Raw genomic sequence first — 22,736 nt, 5'->3', positions numbered from 1 at the left:
ACCGGGGAGCAGAAGTGTTGGGATGAGATCTGAAAACCGGCGGGGGAGAGATGCCCAGGGGGCACTGGGCTGCGCCGAGACCCCGGGGGGACTGGGGCGCCGGCCTTGGCCGGGCCGCTTGCGGCGCCGCGGGAGCAGCCGCGCTGGCCCGGGGCCGTGGCACGGAGCTGCTGCTGCTCGTTGGATGCCGCCGTCGGTGCGGAGCGGCTGGATCTGCCGTCAGCCGGAGCGGTTTATCCTGCTTCACTCCTGCCAGGCGGCTGGGGCTGTCCTGCAGCTCCGTCACCCCTTCGGGCTGCTCCTGGTATCCCTGCCCGCTCCGCGCCTGGCGCTGGGACACATTCGGCTGCGGCTGGCATGTCCGGCTGCCCCGCAGGTGAGGCCCTGGGCAGCTCACGGCCGTCCCAGCGCGGCCCTCCGCACCTTCCCCAGCCTGTCCCTGCACCCTGCTCGTGTCCCCCGCGGTTCGCTGCCGCTGCTGGCCCCGATCCCCGATCCCCGATCGATGGGTGCTCTAATTACCCTGGGCCCGGGGGGATCGGGAGGATGAGGATGGAACGGGGATGATGGGAGGATGCCGGGGGGCCTCTGCGGGGTGCGGGGAGCTGCTGGGCGGCTGGAGGGGACCCCCAGAGCAATGGGGCTGCAGGGTGGGGAGGCAGCAGGCATTGGGATGCCCTGAGGAGCACGGGCGGGTTGGAGGGCGCGGGGTGGGAGCCCCGAGGGGGTTGCCCGGGGTGGAGGTGCCGGTTGTGCTGGCGCAGGGGCGGGCGGCGGGGCCGGTCCCGGGGCTGCGCGGGGCGGGAGGCGGCCGGGACCCCCCCGCCGCTCCCCGCCGCCCGGTGGGCAGGGCCGGGCCGGGCCGGGGGAGGCGCCGCGGCGGCGGGAGCGCACGGCGGGGCCGGGAGCGGCCGGACCGGGAGCGCACGGCGGGGCCGGGCCGGCACCGGAGCGCCGCGTCCTGCCCGCGCCCAGTCGGTACCGGAGCGCCGGCGGGGGGTGAGCGGGGCCGGGGCTGCGGGCAGAGGGGTGCGCACCGGGGAGGGACCGGGGAAGGGCGGCGGATGGAGCGGGGATGGAGCGGGGAAGCGCCGGGGATGGAGCGGGAAAGCGCAGGGTCAAAGCGGGAGACGAGCGGGCGATGAAGCGGGAAGAGAAGGACACAGGGATGCAGCGGGGATGGAGCGCCGAAGGGCGGCCGGTGGGGATGGGGATGGACCGGGAAAGCGGGCAGCAGCCGCCGGGGCTGGGCTGGAGCTGCGGGCACCGGAGGGTACCGGGAGCGGGGCTAGGACCAGGTAGAACCAGGACCCGGGGGGGGCCCACACCGGCGCCGTGTGCCCCCGCAGAGCCGTGCCCGCACCCCGCTGCCTCCTGCACCTGCTGCCCCCCCGCCCGCGCCGCAAACCCGGCTCCAACCCCCGCAGCCCCCGGCCCTGCCGCTCCCTGGGCACCGCACCCCGCCCGGGGCCGCAGACCCCCAGCCCCACACCCCTGGGTCCCCCAAAAACAGGGCGAGGGCTGAGCCCCTCGGGGCTGCCGGGGGAGCCGCGCTTTTGGGCCGCGATTCATTTTTTCACAGCTTTTCGATGGGGGGTGAATGACTCATGGAATCCTTTCTCCGTTTCTTTCAATGTTTTTTTGGGTCTCTTTGTTCCTGTTTTGCTGATTAAATGATGGGAATAAGGAAAGGCTCGGCGTGATGGAGGCGGCTCCTGCGCCGCGGCACATCGGTTGTAGGAGTCTCAGGCATTTTTTCCTGGTCGTGCTAGAGGACACAATGAGATTTATTTTAAATATGTCTCATGCAAGGTGCTTATTTGCCCAGCGTGTGTACGCGGCACAGCTCACTCCCGGCGTGCTCCAGAAAGCCCTACCATCTTCCTCTGCCATGATTAATAAGATTTTTTAAAGCCATCCCCATTCTCAGAGGGGAAAAACCTGCAGGTACAAAGGGCAGAGCCGAGCTGATGCTCCTTCTTCTACTGAGCACAAAGAAATCGAGCCCAAAAGGTTGGACTTGGCTTTGTGGGAGTGAGCTCAGGGATTCCAGTGTGTGCTGTGCTGGTAGAGGGGCAGCCGTGCCGCTGTCCTCATCCCTGGGAACCCCAGCCGGGGGGAAACTGAGGCAGCATTCAGAACCTCCAGGAGGACTGATCCACCCGGCCGAGAGGGCAGAGACACCCATGGTGGAGCACCTCTTCTCCACCATCCCCAGCACGTGTGGCGGGGAGGACCCGGTGGCCCGTGGCCCGGTGTCAAGCGCTGTTTGCTCCTTCTCCAGGGTGCTGCTGCCCGCGGGGACGTCCTGCCCGCCCTCCTGCCCGTGCCCTGGGCCATGTCGTCCTCCGACGAGGAGACCCTCAGCGAGCGCTCATGCCGGAGCGAGCGGTCGTGCCGGAGCGAACGCTCCTACCGCAGCGAGCGCTCGGGCAGCCTCTCCCCCTGCCCCCCCGGGGACACCTTGCCCTGGAATTTACCCCTCCATGAGCAGAGGAAGAGGAAGAGTCAGGATTCGGTGCTGGACCCGGCCGAGAGGGCTGTCGTCAGGGTCGCAGGTAAGGCAGCGCCTTGTTGGATCCCCCTCTGGGTGTTCCTGTGCTCCTCCGCGGTGACTTGGGGTCATCTCTGTCCCCCACCGCTCCTCAGGGAGCCTGGGGGTGGATGGGGACAGGAGGGGAGGGATGGATATGGCTCCGGTGATCGAGGAGCAGGGTGGTGGTTTGTCTTTGTCCTCTTTAGGCTGGCCCTGGGCGGTTCATCCCTTCAGCACTGAGGTTAAGGGATGACTGGGCGCCTCCGATTCACGGGTTGGGTGACATTAAAATGCTTAATGAAGGACTGAATGGCTCCTTGGTGGAACAATGCCCTTGGCTGAGCTCCGTGCAGGAATTTGCCCGGGGAGGTTTGGGATTCCCCACCCGGGTGATGGAGCTGGGGCTGCTCCTTTGTGGTGCCCATCAGCAGCTCCATCACGGTGCCCATTGGGACCTGCTGGTGTCCCCGTGTGGAGGGGACAGCGCCTCGTGTGTCCCTTTGCCTGCTGTGCTGCTGACCCAGTCACAGCCGAGGGGAAGGAGCAGGGATGGGAAGCAGGAACAAAGACAGGGATGGATCCACCTTGGCCAATGGCTCCTTCTCCAAGCACTGGCTGTGGGGACCCTGCTCCGGGGTCAGTGGGGAGGGGGGACAGGGGAATTCGCTCTGGGTGGTGGCTCCAGGCACCAGAGCTGGGATTCGATTCTTCTCTGGGGCCAAATGGCCATCGAGGGCTTTGATCTGTGTCTGCCGGGGTCTGTCCACATCTCCCAGAGCTGCGGGCGCCTTTGATCTGCTCCTGCTGGAGCAAACGGGGATTTGGGGATTCAGGGCGGTGCTGAGGGACCCCTGCTGAGCCCTGGCCAGGCTGGCCCTGGCTGTTGCTCCAAGAGAAACCCGGCGCTGGGCTTTAATCTCACTGGTGGGGTTGGGCACAAAGGTGACAAACCCCGGAGGTGACCAGCCAGCCCCCAGCAGCCCCCAAATGAGCCCCAGTGCTGGGTTTGCCGTCCTGTGGGGACACAAACTGGGAGCAGGGACAGCACCTGGCACAGGGGCAGGTGCCACCAGGTCAGGGGTGGCTGTGGGGTGCTGCTGCCTCTCCCCTGCCTGTCCCATGGCACAGGGGTGCGTGTGGATCCAACTGTGCCGCCGTGCCAACCCGGGAATCTTGGGGCTGGAAGAACCAGTTGATTCAAATGATGGTTCTTGAGAATGAACCGTCTGGGGCTGGGATAGGCAAATGTGCAGGGTGCGGCTGGCCCTGCCCCAAATCCCAAATCCCTGGGGCTGGGAGATGGGGGGAAAACCAGGATCCTGCCATATTCACTGCTTCTCATGGACCCGCTCTGCCCCCAAATCCCCATCCTCCCACACCCCTGGGATGGATTCTGCCAAGGCCCAGCAATTCCCCAGCTCTGTTTCTGCCCGGGGTGCCGAGTGTTTGTCTTCACTCCAGCTGGCTCCAGCCCGTGATGAAAGGCAGGGGGATGTCACAAAATTCGGTCTCATGCAGATTCCCCATTAAAAATAACTCAAGAGGTGCAGTGAGACAGTGCTGAGCTGGGAAAAAAAAAAGGAGTTCGGAGACAGTTTTGTGTCACCAAGTTTGAAAATGAGCTGAAATATTGATTCAGATCCTTGCATTATTCAGTGGGAATGTCTGCAGGGCGCTGGCCGCCCCAGTGCCTCTTCCCACTGGGATCAGGCTTGGGAGCAGGGAGATGGTGGCCTGAGGAATGTGCCCCGGGGGACCTGGCACCTCTCAGTGAGCTGAGGGGAGGGCTGTGGGGACTCAGCTTTTTGGGATCCTCTGGAAGGGGCACCAAGGCCTGAGGATGGAGCCCAGGCATCATTTGAGGCTGGGGAGCCCCACCCTTGTGCCACCAGGGACCCTGTAGAGATGACACAGAAGGAGTGGCACCTTTGTGGGGACACAGGGATCTTGGTTTTGGGGGGACACAGAGATCTGAGGGGCTCTTGTCCTCACTATCCATGGGGTCCAGCAGCCTCTGCATCCCTTCTGGCCATCAGAGCCGAGGAAAGGAGGACACAGCCGTGCCCAGGGAGGGCCTTGGTGGGGGCTGGGGTATGCTGGCCCAAGTCTCCAGGCAGCTCTGGAGCTGTTCCCTGCTTTTCTGGCATCATCTCCTCGGGAGGCGGTGCTGGGAGGGGAGGGGGGAGCAGGACGTGGAGGGTCAGAGGGTGACCCTTGGCCCTGCCTTGCTCTGTCTCACTCCAGGCGCTTGGCAGAGGGTGAGAGTGGGCGGGAGGTGCTGCTTTTTTTGGGGGGGAAAAAAAGGCTCTTTCATCCTAAATCTGTTTGCACTTGGTGCTGCTGGGGCAGGAGGGGCCGGGGCACTCCGGGATGCCAGGGGTGAGCGGCCAGGGGTGATGGACGAGGCGTCGCGGGGGCTTTCCAAGAGCTCTTTGAAAAGGTTCCTGGGAGTCCTTTGTCACCCGGGCGCGTCACCCGCGCCGCTGGCAGAGCCGGCGCTGGCTGAGCGAGGGAGCTGTGCTTCATCCCCGGGGACATGGGAACAAACCCCCTTGTTCTCCGCTGCCTTGGGAGCAGCGAAGCCGCCGGCTGGCGGGGCCGGGGCAGGTTCCGAGCAGCATTCCCGCTGCCCGAGGAGGAATCGCTGAGTGCCAGCTGGCCGGCACAGATTTCCCTATCCCTGGGAACGCGTTTTTGGGTCAGAGGGATGTGGCGGGCGCAGGCACCTCTGCAGGGCTCTGTGCCGGGCAGGGCCGGGGGAGCTGCGCCCCTGGGGCCGTTCCCAGGGGATTTTCTGGCCATTCCCAGCGGGATGCTCCGCTGAGGATTCGTGCCAGGCCCTGGCACCGCTGGGCACAAAGGCCCTGCCACGAGGTCGCCGCGATCCAAACCCTCCTCCCCACGGAGGCTCTGCCGGGGATGCAGCCGCGCACCGGCGCTCTGTGCCACGTTAATTACTTTTCCTAATTAAGGCGACGAGCCGAAAGGGAGATGCTTCCAAAACCGGGATGAGGGGGGTGATGTGTGTAACCCCACCCCGGACCCGGGGCTGCGGGAGGAGGAGGAGGAGGAGGAAGATGGAGGTGGACCCTCTTCATTCCCTGGAGGGATGCGGGGTGCGGCCTCCCCTCACCCTGAGGTGGCTCGGGGGTCCCTGGGTGACGGTGGGGACACTCGGGGTGTCTGTCGGAGCGGGATGGGGCTTTTCTCGTTGCCGTGGTTACCCAGCCGGGCCCTCCAGTTGCCATGGGAACGGCGCATCGGGGTGAGAAAAGCAGCATCGTGAGATGGCCAAAAAAGGGGCCGGGATTTGCCCCAGGGACAGGGGCTGGGTCCGGCCCGGGTCATGTGGGCTCAGCGAGGATGGGTGCTGGGGGGACTGGGGTGTCCCCTGGCCTGGGGACAGCCACCCTCGTGCCCCTGTAAGAGCCATTTCCACGGGAGGTTTTGCTCCATCAGCTCGGCTGGGATTTTGGTGTGGCTGAGTTGGGGTTTCTGTGGATTTGGGAGTGCCAGGCCCTGAACCCCCATTTCCCCATAGGTTTTGACTCTGCCCCACTGTTCCCTTTGGTGGGGCCTTTCTGTCCCCTCCAAAATCCCTCAGCTGATTCTCAGGGCCCCTTTGTCCTGCCCGTTCCTCACCAGCTGGTGCTGAGGGGTCCCCAGTGTCCCTCTAGGCACTGCCAGGGGCTCTGGCTGTCCCCGGGCACAGCTCCCAGCCGGGATCACAGCCCGGGGCATCCCCAGGGGCTCAGCAGCACCCCCAGTTTGTCCCATGCTGGAGGACTGGGGACAGCTGAGGTGAGGCACTGGGTACACTGGGATCTACTGGGATGTACTGGGATGAACTTCCTGAGCTCACTGGGATGTGCCAGCAGCAGGGATTGTCACTGAGGGGTCTCTGGGTGACAGTGTGGCGCTGGGAGGTCACGGCATCACATTCGGGCAGTGTCGTCCCCCTCCGCCCCAAGGTGTCACCCCTGGTGTCAGTCCCGTTGTCACCCCTCTGTGTCACCCCTGGTGTCACTGCCTGTGTCAGTCACCCTCCGGTGGTGTCCGCGATGTCACTCCCAGTGTCACCCTCTGGTGGCATTCTTGGTATCACCCCCAGTATCACTCCCAGTGTCACCTCCCGATGTCACACATGCAGTGTCACCTCCTGGTGTCGTTCCTGGTACCACAGCCATTGTCACCCATGGTGTCACCTCTGTGTCACCTCTGTGTCACCTCTGTGTCACCCCTGGTGTAATCCCCGGCGTCATCCCGGTGTCACTTCCGTGTCACCTCCACTATAATCCCCGGTGTCACCCTCGGTGTCACCCTCGGTGTCACCCTCAGTGTCCCCCCCGTTGTCCCCCCGTTGTCCCCCCGTTGTCCCCCATCCCTCCCGCCCCGTGCTGCCCCGAGCGGCCACCAGGTGTCGCGGCGTGCCCGGGGCGGCCACCGGGGGGCGTGGCCTGTTCGGGGGGTGCGGCCTTAAACAGGAGGCGGAGCAAACACCGAGAGGTAGGCGTGGCCTATTTTAATGAGCGTGACAACCATAATTTCGGCGTCTGGGGCGTGTCCGGGGGGCGTGTCCCTATCCATAGGCGTGCCCCCCTCAATGGGTCCCGGGAGAGATGAGTGTGTCTAGGGGCGTGTCCCGGAGCGATGGGCGTGTCCCGGGGGCGGTGGGCGTGTCCCGGGGGCGGTGGGCGTGTCCCGGGGGCGGTGGGCGTGTCCCGGGGCGGTGGGCGTGTCCCGGGGGCGGTGGGCGTGTCCCGGGCGGTGGGCGTATCCCGGAGCGGTGGGCGTGTCCCCGGCAGTGGGCGTGTCCCCGGCAGTGGGCGTGTCCCGGGCGGTGGGCGTGCCCCAGGGCGGTGGGCGTGTCCCGGGCAGTGGGCGTGGCCCCCCGGCAGTGGGCGTGGCCCCCGGCAGTGGGCGGGGCCGGGGCGGGCCGGTCCCGGGCGCGGCGCGGCGGAAGCGGCCCCGGCACAGACACAGACGGGCCCTGGCCGCGCCGCCGGCAGCTGCGCCCAGCCCGGGCACAAAGGCCGCCATGGCCGGCTACGTGCCGGGGCTGCTCCCGGCCAACCTCAGCCAGGAGAAGGAGTTCGTGCAGGCCTACGAGGACGTGCTGGAGCGCTACAAAGGTACCGCGCCCGCCGGGGAGAGCGCCGGGGCCTGGAGAGCGCCGGGGCCGCCCCGAGGGGCTGAGCCGGCTCCTTCCCGGAGCCGTTCCCGGAGCATTCCCCGAGCCTTTCCGGTGTTTTCCCCTGTGTCTGCTCGCTGTTTGGTCGGTGCCCGCGGCCGGAGCGCTGGCAGCGGCCCCGGGGTGGATGCTCGGGGGCGGCAGCATCCTCGGGGAGCGCGGTGTCCCCGCTCGGGCTGCGCTGATCCCAGTGTCCCCAGCACGGGGACGGCGTCTGAGCGCCCCGGGTGTCCCCTGCGTGGGATGCTCCGGGTTCTTGGGTGGGCCGTGTGGGGGAGCGGCGTGTCTGCGTGGGGTTCCAGGGTGCCGCGGCTCCTGCGTGGGCTGCCCGTGGGCTCAGCATCCCGAGGGATGAGCGGCGCTGCTGTCCCCAGCGTGGGATGTCTGGGGGTGCTCGGCAGCGCTGCCTGAGCTTCCCACGTCCCCCGAGTGGCTTTCCCAGAGTTGTGGGGTGCCCGTGTCCCCTCTATGGGGTGCCCAGCATCCCAGCCGGGCATCCCGGCGCTGGGAGCAGCACGGCATCCCTCATCCCTGCGGCTTCACCCGCGGTGCCACGAGGGGTTTGGGGACCCATCCGTGTCCCCACAGCCCCCCAACGCCACCGAGGCCCTCGCTGGGATGAGGGATGAGGGGCCCAGGTGATGCCGGTACCGGCAGTGAGTGTGCAGTTTTGATGTCAGCGGCTCATCCCCGGCAGCTGTGTGCGTTCCCATTCTTCTGCTTGTTATTATTATTTTATTTTATTTTTTTTTGTCTCCTCCTCCTCCTCCCCGCTGCAGCGCTAGGCTTGTCCTGGAGCCCAGATTCCAGCCCCACAGGGCTCCCAGTGCTCCGTTTTTCTAAGTTTACCAGCCAAGTATCTTTAAAATGCGGATGGCCGGGCTCAGAGGAGTTTCCTTTTCCTTTCTGCCTGCGGAGGAAGGGGAATTATGGATTCCTCGGCTCCCTGATTCAGGGGTGCCACTCCAACATCCCAGTGGTGGGAGAGACGCGCAGCCTCCGCAGGGAGCGGGGAATAAAACCTCATCGGGTGCCTTGGAAAGGCTCCGGGAAACGTGACTTGGGCTCGTCCAAGAGCTCGACAAACTTTTTGATTACTAAAAAGCTGCTTTGATGTAGTCGGATTCAGCGTGGAGACGCGGGTGGCAGCGCTGGCGTGGAAGGTGCTGCTGTTTGCATCGGGTTTGCTTTGTTCCAGAAAAGAAATGGAAATTCCAGAGGTTGTAATGCACATGGTCCAGCTGGAGCACCTCTGGCCCCTGGGCTCCCCTTGCCCGCTCCCTGTTCTGGCTGCTGGTGCCTTCCATGAGCAACTGGGTTCTTCTGGGAAGGAGTTTTTCTAGGGAATACCTGATTTTTGCACTGGGATATGGCAGAAGGCTGGTGTTCATTTGGAAATACCCTGCTGGGTGTTGTCGGAGCTTGTTTGTGGTGTGGGGGAAATGGGTGTTTATACTCCACAGAAGTTTTTCTTTGCTTTTGACCCCTTCCCAACTCCCCACCCCTCCCAGGACATCCCACCAGCGCTGCAAGGGCTGAGTTGGAGCCCCAGTTTGGGTTGTTTGGGGTTGAGTTGGTGGATTTGTTGTCTCTTCCCTGTTATTCCCCACTGCAGCTCCTGTAAGCCGTTTGGTTTTTCCTGTCCAGAACAAGTTTTCCACTGGCTCATCCCCTCCCCCTCTTAATCCTGCAAAAACAGAGTTTTCACTGAAATGGGACTGCTGAGGGCCGAGCAGGGAGACCTGTGGTGTTGGTGTCCAGCTTGTGGTGACCACCCCAGACCCGCCACATCCAGCAAGGAGGACAAGGAGGACACTTGGTGCTGCCAGAGCAAGGACTGCAAATGCTTTTCTTTCAGACAGCAGCGCTGAATACTCAAAAAAATTCCCAATTTGAGCAGCAAGGCCTCTGCTGCCGAGCGAGCCGGGACAGGTCTGGAGACACAGACAGCAGCAGGATGGGAAAGGTCCCAGTGCAGGCTGCAAGTCCTGGTTTTCCCTGGTGAGCAGGAGCGAAGCAGCTGGCAGATCCCCGTGATTCCTTCCTTTCTTTCTCTCTAAGAACACCCACCCTCGGCAGCGGGGTGCCGGGGAGTTGTGCCGCAGCGCTGCGGCGCCGGGGCTGCCTGGGCTGCTCCCGATGCCCGGGCTGCTGGGGGAGGACGTTTGCATCACAGCTGCGGGGGCACCCACCTGCCGTGCCCTGCTGCTGAGGGGGTGGCTTCAACCAAAGGATGGGGCTAAAAGTGGAGATTTTGGGGGTGGTGACTCCGGTGCTGTCTCAGCTCTTCCCTGGCTCTCACTTCCTTCGGGCGTCCTCGGGGTTGGCCTCTCTGGGACAGTCATTCTGGGAAGTGCCACCACGTTTTCACCAGTGTGGCCCGGTTGAAAGCCAGCAGAGCAGTGCCCCGTGGGGATTCCAGCCCCTCTTGCCTCATCCCTGGATCACGGTGCTGTGGCACACGCCGGGACGTGCCGCCGCGGATCCCGGTGGGAATGACGGCGCGGTGATGGTGGAGCTGCTTTTTGGACACCTCTCTTTTGGGGTCTGGGCAGGAAGGGGAGCCTGACTCTGTCAGCCCAGCAACTCTCCATGGCATTCCTGTTGTGTTTGAGGAGTGCTGATCCTCAGTGTCCCTTTGGAAAACCAGGAGCCAGCACCTGGAAATCGTGGCCCTGTGCAGAGCAGCCCCCGGCAGCTCAAGGGTGCCGGCAGCTCTGCCAAGCTCAGAGCACAGGTCATGCTTCCCCTGCTCACGGCGCTGTAAACATTAACTAATCAATCCTGCTGAAATCCTTTCTTTCTCCTAATTAACTGGGGTTTTTTTTTGGGATTGGGGGTAGAAAACCTGGAGTTGTGGCATCTCAGAAGGTTTTCCCCGCTCCCGGCGCTGTCTCTGCCTGCTCCGTGGTGCCCGGCACGTGGCCTGGCTTGTTTGGACTGGGATAGGACAGGGTGGTTTATCACCTTGGTTGAGTAACCTGGCTTCAGCTGGGGAGGGAACGACCTCCCAAGGACTGGAGGAGACTCTGGGGTGGGCAGGAAAGGTGGAGGACCCTTGTATAAATCAACCAGGATTCATTCCAGTCGGGACTGGAGCCTACCTGCTGCTGGGTGGCGTTCCTGGCCGTGCCCATCTGTGAAGAACCTCCTTTTCTCCCACTTGTGGCTGGTGGTGTGCCACAACAAATGCACCTGGAGGTGTTTGGGGACTCGGAGGTGCCTTGTTCCTTGAGCCAAGCAGCTCTCTCATCGTGCAGCTGCCTCCTGATGCAAGGGATTGCTGGGAGATCCATCCCACGAGGATGAGAGCATCACTGCTGGCTGGTGCTGAGTGGGCTGCACGAGGCCTCTGTGGCCTGTGACAGCACTGCTGGGGCTGGTGGCGTGGTGGTGACTCCTCACTGGGGGAGAGGAAGCCCTTCTTCCTCCTCATCCCTCGGGAGGAGGGTTGGCCAAGTTCCACTTTTGAAGTGGAGAGTCCCTGGCTGGAGCAAGTGTGGGGGAAGCTGGGCTGGGAGCCATGGGATTTTCCATCAGTGGGTGAATAACTCTGATTTTTGGGGGGGTCATTGACTTCTCTGGCATGAGAAGGCGGGGACCAGAGGCAAAAGTGGGGCTCAGGAAGGTGCCAGGAGCCTCCTGGGGCAGCCCTGGGTGTCCGAGGTGGAGCCCCAGCACTGGGTACAAGGAGCCGTTTTGCCCGTGTTTGTTTTGGCCAGCAGGGAAATGGGGCTGGTGGTGTTGCAGGTGACTGGACACACCCCACCTGGCCTGGCTGGCTCTCTGGATAGAGCCATGCCCACTCCAAGGCCCAGCAGTGCCTCCTGGGCTGGGATTTCCTGGCAGAGAGGCGTGTGCCTCCCCCCATCCCACGGGGATCAGCGGAAGCCACGGCCGGAGTGTCCTGGTGCCCTGCTAATGAACCAGAACCCTGCCTGAGCCCTGCTCTCACAGCTCCTGGGGCTGTTGGCTGCTTCTCCTCCTTTCCATGTGCTTCTGACCCAGAGAGAAAATCCCCTGGGAGGGCAGGGGCTGGGTGCAAGGTGGCCGGATCCCCAGGACCTGGCCGGGACGTGACCGCTGGTGTGCGGGGCTGTGTCGGAGAGGCTTTGATCTCCTCTCAGCAGCCGAGCCTTTGGAGAGTGCTGGGGCTGCTCTCTGCTGTTCTCCTCAGCTCTGCATTCCCGTGGAACCTTTTCCTTCCCGGCTCATGCTCCGGGGCGAGACCAGAGTCTTTGACCTCTGTCTGCTGGGTCCCAGCCAAGCTCCTTTCCAGGCTCGTCTCGCTTGTGTCAGCTAAGTTTAGACTGCTCTGGACATACCGTGGCTGATGCCAGTGGCAAGGAAGCCTCCCAGAGGGAAGTAAAACAAGAGGTTTTATTTAAATTTCAAGTGTCTTAACACCATTGTTTGAATATCCGGGTGATGAGTGCCTTTTTTATGGAGCTGAAATGGATGAATCCAGGCTGCGGGAGCAGCAGGGCGCTGCAGGTTCCAGTTCCTCCTGTCTTCCTGCAGGGAGAGGCTGTGCTGGAGCTCGAGAAAGGCGTGATGGAGCTGAGATTTGTGAATACAGCTCCATCCTCCTGCGGAGAGGGGCTGTGAGCCCTGCCTGGACCATGGGCTCAGCCTGGCTGGTTCCTGCACGGGGCAGTGTTTCGCTGCTGGCTGGAGCAGGAGGGCTGGGACAGCCGTGGGGTAATGGGAAAATGCACAGAGCAGCTGCAAAAGCAGCTAAAAGGGAGGACTTCATTCCCTGAGCTCCAATAATCCAGCCCTTCCCAATCCTGCCGTGCCCAGGGTGTTGCTGCCCTGTGGAAGCTCAGTGCTGTGGCCGGATCTTAGCAACGCCAGCTGAGTTTTTGCAGGTGAAGCAATCTCTGCCCTGGGGAGAGGCGGTGCAGAGGTGCTGGCACACCTGGGATGGGGCCGGCAGAGGGGACACAGAGGGAGCTCTGATTCCGGGGGTTGGTCACCCGTGCTGTGCCCCCCGGCAGTGGGTGAAGCCTCCCAGGTCCATGGGCAGGACCAGCAAACCGGCTCCTCTCCCTGATTGCTCACACCTTTCCCATCCCATCCCATGGGTGGGAACCAGCAGAGCCGGTGCTGGGAGGTGGTGGGGGAGCAGAGGTGGAGCTGATCTCCCCAGCACACCCCTCATCCCTTGCTGGATGCTGTCCTTGAGGTCTCCCTTTCCTTCCAGACGCTCTTTCTCCCCGGGAAAACTCCAGATTTAACCTCTCAGCGCTGTCTGGGGGGTCTGGGCTCGCTGCCGGGGCTGGGGGTGTTCAAACAGCCTCCAGCTTGGAGAGGGAAACCGCCAAGGAAATTCCCTGCAGGAGGATGCTTGTGTTAATAAGCTGGGAAGTTTCATTTCCAAGCTCTTGTCGTGGGGTTTTGTGTGTCTGGATGGATCTCACCCGGCTGGGGGCCGGGGAGGGGGATCCTCCAGCCTCAGCTGGGGTGTGTGGTGGGGCAGGAGGCTGAGGGATCAGATTTGGGGTGTACGGTAAAATGAGTCCTGGGATGTGATCTGAGATGTGCGTCCTGCTTCTGGGCCAGAGATTCCTGGGAGAGGAGGGGGCTGTTGGGCAGGATGGTTTGGGAGGCTCCAGGTGAGAAGCAGGATGCTGATCCCAGCAGGATGGGCTGCAGCTCCGTGTCACCCCTCGGAGCACAGCCTGGCTCTGGGGCTGCCAGCAGAGGTGGGACAGGTCTGGCTGCAGGGCCTGTGCCTGGAGTGTCCCTTTGTCACCCACTGTTTATCAGAGCTCTGAGCCAGCGAGCTCCAGGCGCTGGGAGGCCACAATTGTGTTTATTTTGTTGTTTTCCTGTGCGTGACAAGCCTGCATTTCCATTTTTCATTTCCTGTTGAGCCCTGTTTCCCTCCGGTGAGCCTTAGCCTGCCCTCCTCTGCTCAGATGAGCATTTTTTTAATGATGCTGGGGAAGCTTTTTCAGCCTCCCACAGGTGATGAGTGCTGTGTTTTGCACCTCTGCAGCACCCTGCGTGGGCTGTGTTCTCTCCCAGCTTCTGTTTTGCCCACCTTGAGCTCTGCTGGGAGCCTTTTCCCCTCCCTCAGGCTCTGCTGGGACCCCTGCCCAGGTGAGGGGTGTCATCCTGGCATGGCTGGGATGGAAACCAGCTCCTCCTCCAAATTTCTTGCTCTGCCCTTGTTGCCCCCAGCCATCCACCCCACTCCTGCACAACCATGGAACTGTGCCTTGATCCCAGTGGGATTTTTATGTCCTGTCAGGGCGAGACTCATCTCGGTTTTTATAAATCGTTTTTTGGGTCTGTTGTGGCCCTACAGAAATGCTTTTGCCAGCAGCTTATTTTTCCCTGCAGGAAACTGTATACAAGGGCTGCCTTGGCTGGGAGATTCCAGCTGACCTTGGGCAGTTTTGCTCCTGGTAAATCTATCCTGTGGGAGAGACTTTCTGTGTGTGCTGGGGTCTGGATGTCTCCCCATCCCGGTGGTCCCTCTCTGCACGTGCTGCCCCGCCAGCTAATGAGCGTTAATTAGTGCCCCCCTCGCACCACCCCTCTCCTTCTGGCGTGTTCAGTTGACACAGTGATGTTGGGGACAGCTGGTGTGGCCCTGTGACCCCGCTGGGGGCTCGCCAGGGCGGTGACAGTGCAGCCTTAAAGCTGTCCCTAAATAAATCCACCCTTCACCCCAGGATCCCACCTCCATTCCCTGCCTCTGGCAACATCCAGATGTGGCTCGAACGGCCCCATCACCACTCCTGGGGGCTGGTGGGGTGTCCCAGCATCCCCCCAGCTGTGGGGTGACAGTGGTGGGGACAGCCATGGGGTGGCACGGGGGGTTTCAGTGCAGGCGCCTCCAGACGCTGCTGCCTGTGGAGATATTTCATCCCGGCCGGCTGTTTGGGATGCTTCTCGTTCCTGCTGGGAGGGCAGTTGCTGTGCTGGGAGATCTGGGATTCCTGGATGTTGCAGGAGCTGGGGGCTGCCCTGGCTCCCCCCTTCTCTCAGTCTCGGTGCTGATGGAACCAGCTGGAGCGATCCTCCCTCCTCCAGGAATTCCTGGCGTTCCCGGCGGAGGGGACAAGGAGCTGGGATGCTTGGGGATGGGATCTGGTGGCGTCAGACCCGCTTTCCATTAACCCCCTCGGGACGGGAGGAGGGAAGTGGCTTTCTCCCCATCAAGGCAGGGTTTGGAGGAGCTGAGGGAGTTCTGGGCTGGATTCCCTGCATCTCCCTCCTGCTGCTGGAATTTTGGAGCAGCTGCCTGCTGGCCGTGTCCAGTGGCCATCCTGGGGAGGTTTGGTCTCTCCCTTTTGCAGGAGAGGATGGAGATAAACATCTCACTGTCCCCCCATGATGGGCTCAGCTCCCTGTGCCTCTTTGGGGGTCTTGGAGGGGAAGGACCCGATGTCCCCTCATGTCCCCTCCATGGAGCTGTTCCCACCCTTCATTCTCACAGTCCCTTTGTCAGCAAGGATCGAGATTTTATTTTTTTTTTTTCTTCCTTTAGAGGAAAATTCCATTGTGCTATTTTTAGTGGTGACAACTTGGCTTCTCGCGACAACTTTCATTCTGCTGCCGGCGCTGCCGGAGGGCGAGGGGGATGGCTGGGAATGACCCAGGGATGCACTGGGCACCAGGCACCTCCAGATCCTAAATCCAGGCTCTTCATGTGTCCCTCTTTAGTGGCTGGATCAGCTCCTGGATCAGCTCCTTGCTGGGATGGATGGATGTCACCTCCATCCCACCCGAGCCCAGGGGTTCAGAAGGTGCTGGGGTGATCAGGGTGTGGAGGAGGCACCTCACCACCTGCACCCCCCTTTTTCCAACTGAGAGCTCCCTGAGGGAATTTTGGCTCCCTGGTTCCCAGCTGTCAGGGGCACAAGCAGCAACTGGCCTGCTGGGTTTGCTCTGTTAGCCACGGAAAGTGATACCCCCGGTGTGTGTCTGTCCCTGGAGAAGTGTCTGTCTGTCCTGGAGCTGTGGAGGAGGTGGACACAGGGTTGTTTCCATGAGTGTTCCGGTTTGATTCGTGTTTTTATGGATAATTTGCCGTGGGATGTGGGTTGCTCTGGGGATGCATCTCAGCACATGGTGAAGGAGCCAGGGATTCATGTGCCCATGGATGAGGGGGATCTCCTCACTACCCTGAGTTTTCAGGGAGTTTCCCCCCTGGTTTTTTGGGGGAGATTTGGCTCCTGCAGCACATCTTTGCTCTGTTTCTCTCCCCCTCCTCTGGCAAAGCTCAAATGCTGTGTGGGAGCCCAGGCAGGATGATCCTGCACCGTGTGGTAGGTCTTGCTCAATCTGCTGGGATCTTTCCAGAGAGAGAATGAAGAGAGCAGGATCTACCTCCATGACAGCACATTTCAACACGACTGATGATGATTATATTATTATAATTGTCATGGTCATTATCGTTTTTTATTATTTGATTTAACAGAAGTCCTGCTCCGTGCCCGGTGGACACCAGTCCTGCTGAAGGGCAGCAATGAACGGGTCAGGCGCTTGGATCCCCTTGGATCACTCTGGGCTGGTTCCTGCTGCCAAAAATTCCTTTAAAACCAGTAAATCTCCTTTTCAGCTTTGTAAGCGCCTCGCAGCCGGGGTGAGGTGAACATGTGGCCAGTGTCGGGGGGCAGAGACGGGAGGGATCTGCTCCCCATCTGCTCCTGGACCTCACCTGGCCCATTTTCCCAACATTTTATGGCACCTTTCTGATGGCTTCTCCCTGATGTCAGTCACCAGGGTGGCTTTTCCCACAAGGATGGGAACCCATCTGCCTGCGTTTTCCTCGTCCCCTGCTTGCCGGCCTTAAATCCCATTGGTTTGTTTTTTTTTTTTTTCCTTCCCCTCCCAATTCCCTTCCTCGCTGGAAATATCCCCAGGACATACAATCTCTGAAAGCTGCTGCGTGGAGGGGTGGGATAAAGGGATGCCGGGGGGCCCTGGTGGTGCGGGGCAGTTGCTGGGCTCATTTGCAAAAAGTGGGGGTGGCCTCAAGCCCTGGGAGGTTTTTCATGTGCTTCATCAAATAAGGAAACACTGCCAGTGGTCAAAGGGCGACTGAGAGAGGAGTCCAGCGGGAATGCTGAGCTGGGGACAGTGCCTGGAGCTTGTGGGTGCCCCCGATGCCACCCAGCTGAGCAGCGGGGCTGGTGCAGCTGGAAGATGAACTTGGAGAAGTACAAGAAGTTCCTGGATGGACTCGGCACCCTGAGAGGTATTTGTGAGCCACAGAGGGATAGAGAGAGGCTGAGCCGCTGGGTGCCACCATCTGTCACCGATCCCGGCGGATCCAGAGCTCCCGGCAGGGTCAGGAGGAGCTGCTGGGAGAGGTGGTGCTTCCACGGCTCTGCTTCACTTCCCTCTTTTGTCCTCTCCTTTGGATTTGGAGCTGGGCACAAAGGGAGCGCTGGGGCCAGCCCAGCCCTTGCGAACAACTCAGGGAGCCCAGGGAAGCTGCTTGGCAAATAACAACTAGGAAAGGAATTGAGCTCAAATTCCTGCTCCAGGGGACAGCAGGCTGCTGTTCCCACGGGATGGGGGCTGTTCCTGCCGGGCTGAGGGTGTTTTTTGCCGTGTGGCTGCGGGTGCACGGTGGCACCCGGGTGCGGATTGCTGTTTTCCCAGTTCCTTTCTTTCTAAAGCTTTTTCCCAATGCTGTGCCCTCTCCTGCCTCTCGGGCTGTCCCTGGAGAGCCAGCTGGGACACCCGATCGTGCTGGGCTGGCCCCTGGCAGGTGGCTGGAGGCAGGCAGCCGTTGTCCCACTGTCACAGGCAGTGAGCCCAGCCTGTGGGACAGCAGCTCGGTTTACCTGGTGCTTTGGGAATGCTTTTTCTCTCCTTTCTTTCTTTCTTTTTTTTTTTTTTTTATCCTCCTTGCTGGCAGAGGAGCTTTTTTTCCCTCTGGAATTCCCAGCCAGCCTCATCCTGCTGCAGGGCTTCTCCTGCTAGAAGGAGAGGAAAACAGAAAGCACCTGGGATGCCATCATCCAACCTGTCATCCAACAATGCTGTCATTGACTCGCCCGTTTCACCGCAAGGCCTCGGCTGGGCTTTACCAGCTGATCCCATTGTATAACAAAGGTGAATCAATTCCATGTTTAATTTAGCAGGGAGCCAAGGGAGTTGTCACCAGCGGGCTGGCAGTGTCCCCACCCTCCCGTGCCGCCGCCACGAAGGGTTAATCCCGCGGCTCTGTGCTGACAGCTGTCCTGAGTTATCGAGTCTGGGAGGAATATAATTCACTTTCTTATGCTGCCGTGGTGTCCATCATAAATTTTTCCTGTGCCTCGCTGCAGCTGGCACTGGGAATCAACGTAAAAGGAGCCCCGAGTCACCATGTGGCTGCTGGGTGTGCCGGGGGTGGTGGCCAGCTCTGTTCCCTCCATCTCCAGCCCCTTGGCAGCCAGAGCAGGGATAGGTGCTGGGTTTGGGTGTCGTTGAGCCCTTTTACAGGTTTTGGGGCTGCTGAGGCTCTCCCATGGAGCTTTCCAGCCCTGTCTCCAGCTGCAGCTCGGTGAATTCCCGTCCTGCCCGCGCGGGGAGCCAAGATGACATTATTAATCGTGTTTACAAGGTGACTGCTTGCAGGAGCTGAGCTGGCAGCCTTCCCCTCTCCAGGTGCTGCCCAGAGCCCTGCTGGGAGCGTTGGCTCCTGTGCTGGCTCCCACATCCCAGAGCTCGTGGCACTTTCCGCTCCCCGGAACAAGGACATGGAAATGCGGGTGGCACGTCCCCGAGAAGCCCAGCCTGTGGGGTTTTGGTCTCTTCTGCTGCCTCTAGACCCAGTGGTGCCGATTTTGTCTGTCCCCAGCTGTGTTTACCACAGCCCTTTGTGGCTTTAATTCAGGGGCGTGTGGGTAAGGAAGGGGTGGAGAGGCTGGAAGTGTCCAAGGCCAGGTTGGACAGGGCTTGGGATAACCTGGTGTGGTGGAAGGTGTTCCTGCCCGTGGGGGTGAAATGGCCTTTAAGGTCCCTTCCAACCAAACCAGTCTGGCATTCTGTGCTCGGAGGAGGCCAAAGGCTGCTTGAGCCAGCACAGTTTGAGCCCTTTCACACTGCTGGGAGGCTTCCCTTTGCATCCAAGCACAAAAGGGGTGCCCACAGGGAATGGTTGGCTCTGTGGTGCTCACTGGCTTGGGGATGCTGTGCCGTGCATCCTGCTGTCACTGTTTGGCATTGCCATGGATCTAAGTGTGCTCCCAGCACAGAAAACAACCAGCCCAGCCTGCCCTTGAGCTGCGGGGCTGGCCAGAGCTGGAGGAAAACAAGGTTTTATTGCTGGAGAGGTTTCTTTTCCCTTCTCCCCCCTCATCTCTATTCATCTCCCCGGGGAGGTGGAGGCAGCAGCGGATATTGGAGCTGGGAGCGTTTCATATGTAAATGCTGGTGTGTGTAAGTCCAGGCCCCTGACCCCCGGCTCCGTGCCAGCATCCATCCCTGTCAGCCCTCCAAGGGGCTTGGAGAGCATCCCAGTGCCCCCCTGGCCCGCCCAGCTGGGATGGGGCTGGGGGACCTGCCAGATCCCTGGCTCCATGCTGGGGACAAAGGATGCTGCTCCGGGAGCGACCCTGCCCCGGTGGGTGTGGGGTCACCCAGACTTTCCACACAGTTTCCATCTTGAGTTTCCCGGGGCAGCGTCGGTCACGGCCCCGAGATGACCAGATCCTTTGGGCTTGGCTGAGGAAACCCATTAGATTACAAATTTATTGCTGGGTTAATTTTACCAGCAAGCACGAGGCCGGCTGGTTTCGCTTTCTGAGGAGTTTTGTTGTTTACTTGGCAGCTGGCTCAAACCTGGCATCTCCTCGGCTGTGTCCGTGCATTTCCAGCTAATCTGGCTCCATCTGACCTTGGAGCTGCTGTGTGCTTTCCCCAGGGGAATCGGGCTCAGATTTTCCCCTGTGACCAAGGAGTGGGTCCATGCTTGTTCCTGTCACTTCACCATGGTGCGTGTGCCCGCAGTGAGGAATTTCACAGCTCCGCTGAGTTTCTGCTGTTAGAAAAGGAGGGATTTTGGGTGTGGGGTTCGGAGCAGGAGGCGGGAGCAGCATCCTGCCCTGCTGTGTGCCACAGTGCTGGAGTGGTGCCACAGCTCGTCCCCTTGTCACTGTTTGCTTTCGTCCCATCGTGTGGTGGCTTCCCCGAGGAGCAGACGGGGCCGCCCAAGGTGGCCGGGTGTGATAAGACATCCAGGGCCAACATCTTTCCTGGCTGTCCTGGGTGGAGGCCCCGCTGAGTTTTTGCTCTGCCAGCCCTGTGTCCCTGTGTATGAGGAGGAGGAGGATGGGTCTGGTATCTCCTGGGAAAGGGTTGGAGACACTTTTCCAGCTTGACCACCCAGTGAGGCATCCCCTGGGACACTCAAGAGCTGTGCCCTAACTGAGCATCTCTGTTGATTTACAGCTTTCCCACCACAGCTTTGTGGTGCCGGGGGTTGTTTTAGCCCCAGAAAAGTCCGGCTCAGCCCTGCTGAGGGAATCTGCTGGGCTTGGGCCAGGCTGGAGGGGTCCAGCAGATCTGGGGCTTGAACGGAGCGGCCAGAGCAGTGTTAGCAACTGGATTATTTCATTTGCTTTTTAACAGGGATTAAGTTTCTCTGCAGGAGAGCAGGTCTCTAGGGAACAGAGGTTTTGGGCTCCTGCCTCCCCCCTTTTTTTTAATCCTACATTTCTCTGTGCTGCTGCACGCCAAGGCCAACTGGCCAGGAGCTGGCAGGAGCAGCTGGGATGAAGCATCACTTCAGGGCACAGCACAGCCACAACCTGGGGTGTGATCGAGCTTGGAAGGACCAGGAGCACATCCTGGGTGCTGTGGGGAGGCAGCTGTGGGTGCCCTGCTTCTCAGACACCCCTCTCCAGGGGCAGGGTGCTCGCTTGGGGCTGGCTGGCAGAACAAGCTGCCGCTCCTTCGCCCGCCTCCCGCCCGGCGCTAATCAGGTTTCACACTGCTTAGTTTGGGACATCTAATGAGATCAGGGCTCAAGGTTGCTGCCTGCCCTCCATCTGCAGGGGGAAGAGGAGGGAATCGGCTGCTTCCTTCTCTTTGACCTCCATTTCTCAGAGGAGGCTTTGCACATCTCCGGCTCCACCACCGCTGTCCTTGTGTTCACAGCGTGGTGAGGGTGGGGAGACCCTGAGCTGGTTTCTGGGGAGCTGAAGGCAGAAAAAAGGGGGGACCCACAACGCTGAGGGCAGAAAAAAGGGAGGACCCACAACTTCCTAACAGCACCTTGGGCAGTGACCTCTGTGCTTTATTTGTGGGGAGCCAGGACGAGGCCACCAGAGCTGGTGGCCATACCCAGGGGACAGCCATACCCAGCCCTGACCCCCCCTGACCCTGACACCCCCATTGTGTGGGGCTTGTGCAAACACAGCACCCCCCAAACAAAGCGCAGCCAGTTCCCTCTAGCCCAACATTTCCCTATTTCCCCCGCTGCCAAGCAGCTTCTGGTTGGCGTTGGAATAACTGAGCCTCTCTGCCGAGACACCGGCTCTTTTGTTAGCTGCTAGAAAAGGAGTTTTGATGCCGGCCATCCCTCCGCCCCCCCTCGGCTTTCCTGCTCCCCTAAGCCGCTGCTGTGGGAAGTGCAAAGCTTGGACTTGAGCTGCCGGGGATGATCCCAGCGCCGCGGCTCCGATCCGGCTCCACGTGGCTCTTCCCTGGGGTTTGGCCAGGAACTCTGCACCCCGAGCAGCCCCACCACAGCTCCTCCAAGAGGGGCTGAGGCCTGAGATTTCATTTGGTTTTTTTTTTTTTTTTTTTCCCAGCATTCAGGGTATTCCTGGTGCTCTGCTCCTGTGCAGGTGGTGGGTACAGGATTTGGGATTTGTGTTGCACGGGGCTGTGCCCATCCCCTCTGCTGGGGTTTCCAGCAAATCTTATGGTGGGGAGAGCTTTTTTTTCTTGTTGTTGTTGACTTGTTTTTTCATGGCTTTCTCCCTCCGCTGCTGGGGTGTGCTGGGAATTCCGGAGCGGGTGTTTACCCAGCCGTCTCCTCTGTGGAGGTGTGCGGCGTTGTCCCCGTGGCCGGAGGGGCAGGGAGGGACCCGGAGATGGCATCGCCTTCCTCCTCCTCCCCATGCCTGGGAAAGAAGCCACCTTCTCGTGTCAGCACAGGCCCCTGGGAAGGCGTGCAGACGTGTGTGTCCTCTTGCACGTGGGCGTGCAAGCAAGCCTTCCTCTGCTCGGGGCTGGTGTTGCTCCCTCCTGAAGAGTCCACGGTGTTTTCTGCCTGGAGACTTTTGCTGTTCCTTTCTCTGCTCATCCCCATCCTCCTCACCTGTGGCACCGGCTTCGCCTCTTCCCTCTCACCCAGCATTTCCAAGTGTGCATCCAGCATGGCTCCAAGCCCTCCGTGTGGCTTTTTTCTGTGTCCCCAGTGCCTGTCCCTGATCCCTCGATGCCACCGTGCCAGCCCCGTGGGGTCTGGTGCTTTCCGGGGTTACGTGGCCGTGAATTTTCGTGGCATCACTCAATGAAGCAGGCGCTGCCAGCGTCCTCGCAGGGGTGACAAGTCACACGGGGAGGCTTTCCGAGAAGTGGGAAGCGATGAAATAATGCCTGAGCTGCTGCGTCAGCAGAATCCCGGCAGCCTTGGATGGAGAGAGGGAGGTTTGCCGTGCTGGGAAAGCAGCGGTGAGATCATTCCCCCCTCCAGCGTGACGCTGCTCCTGGGCTGCAGGGAGAGTTCCAAAGGCCGGGCGGTGTTGGAATGAGATGTGTCCAGCACGTGGCTCATGGGCAAGGATCTGCTGGGATCCGTGTCATGGAGCTGGGGTCACTCTGGGGGGTGAATGGAGGGGTGGGCGCCCTGACTGCAAGTGCTGATGGCTTTGGGTGTCCCTGGGAAAGGTGCTGAGTCTGGGACACCAAAAAGTGAGCCCCAGCAAGGAAAGGAAGGTGGTGCCCTGGGAATGCTGACTGCTCTTCCTGCATGAGATACAGGAGCCTCTCCCCAATCCTGCTGGGTAGGGAACTGTCTCCTGAGTTATTTTTGAGATTTTCGAG

The 22,736-nt window shown here is 61.0% G+C and overlaps 1 protein-coding gene across 5 annotated transcripts in view; it reads left to right on the top strand.

The window, feature by feature from the left end:
- The first annotated feature begins 2,323 nt into the window (after positions 1–2,323).
- Positions 2,324–22,736, top strand: part of LOC136371211 (microtubule-actin cross-linking factor 1-like) — a 136,276-nt gene continuing 115,863 nt past the window's right edge. For 4 of the 5 annotated variants that reach the window (XM_066335139.1, XM_066335141.1, XM_066335134.1 and 1 more), the window contains exon 1: positions 2,324–2,558. In XM_066335139.1, coding sequence (XP_066191236.1) covers positions 2,339–2,558 — 220 coding nt within the window. In that variant the 5' untranslated portion in view covers positions 2,324–2,338. Of the gene's footprint in view, positions 2,559–7,501; positions 7,669–22,736 lie in introns of those variants that run through there. The other variant, XM_066335136.1, reaches the window with a different exon arrangement.

This window comes from Sylvia atricapilla, chromosome 24, assembly GCF_009819655.1.
Source record: "Sylvia atricapilla isolate bSylAtr1 chromosome 24, bSylAtr1.pri, whole genome shotgun sequence".
NCBI lineage: Eukaryota > Metazoa > Chordata > Aves > Passeriformes > Sylviidae > Sylvia > Sylvia atricapilla.
Note: the sequence above shows the minus strand (reverse complement) of the source record. Positions and strands in the feature narration are given on the sequence as shown.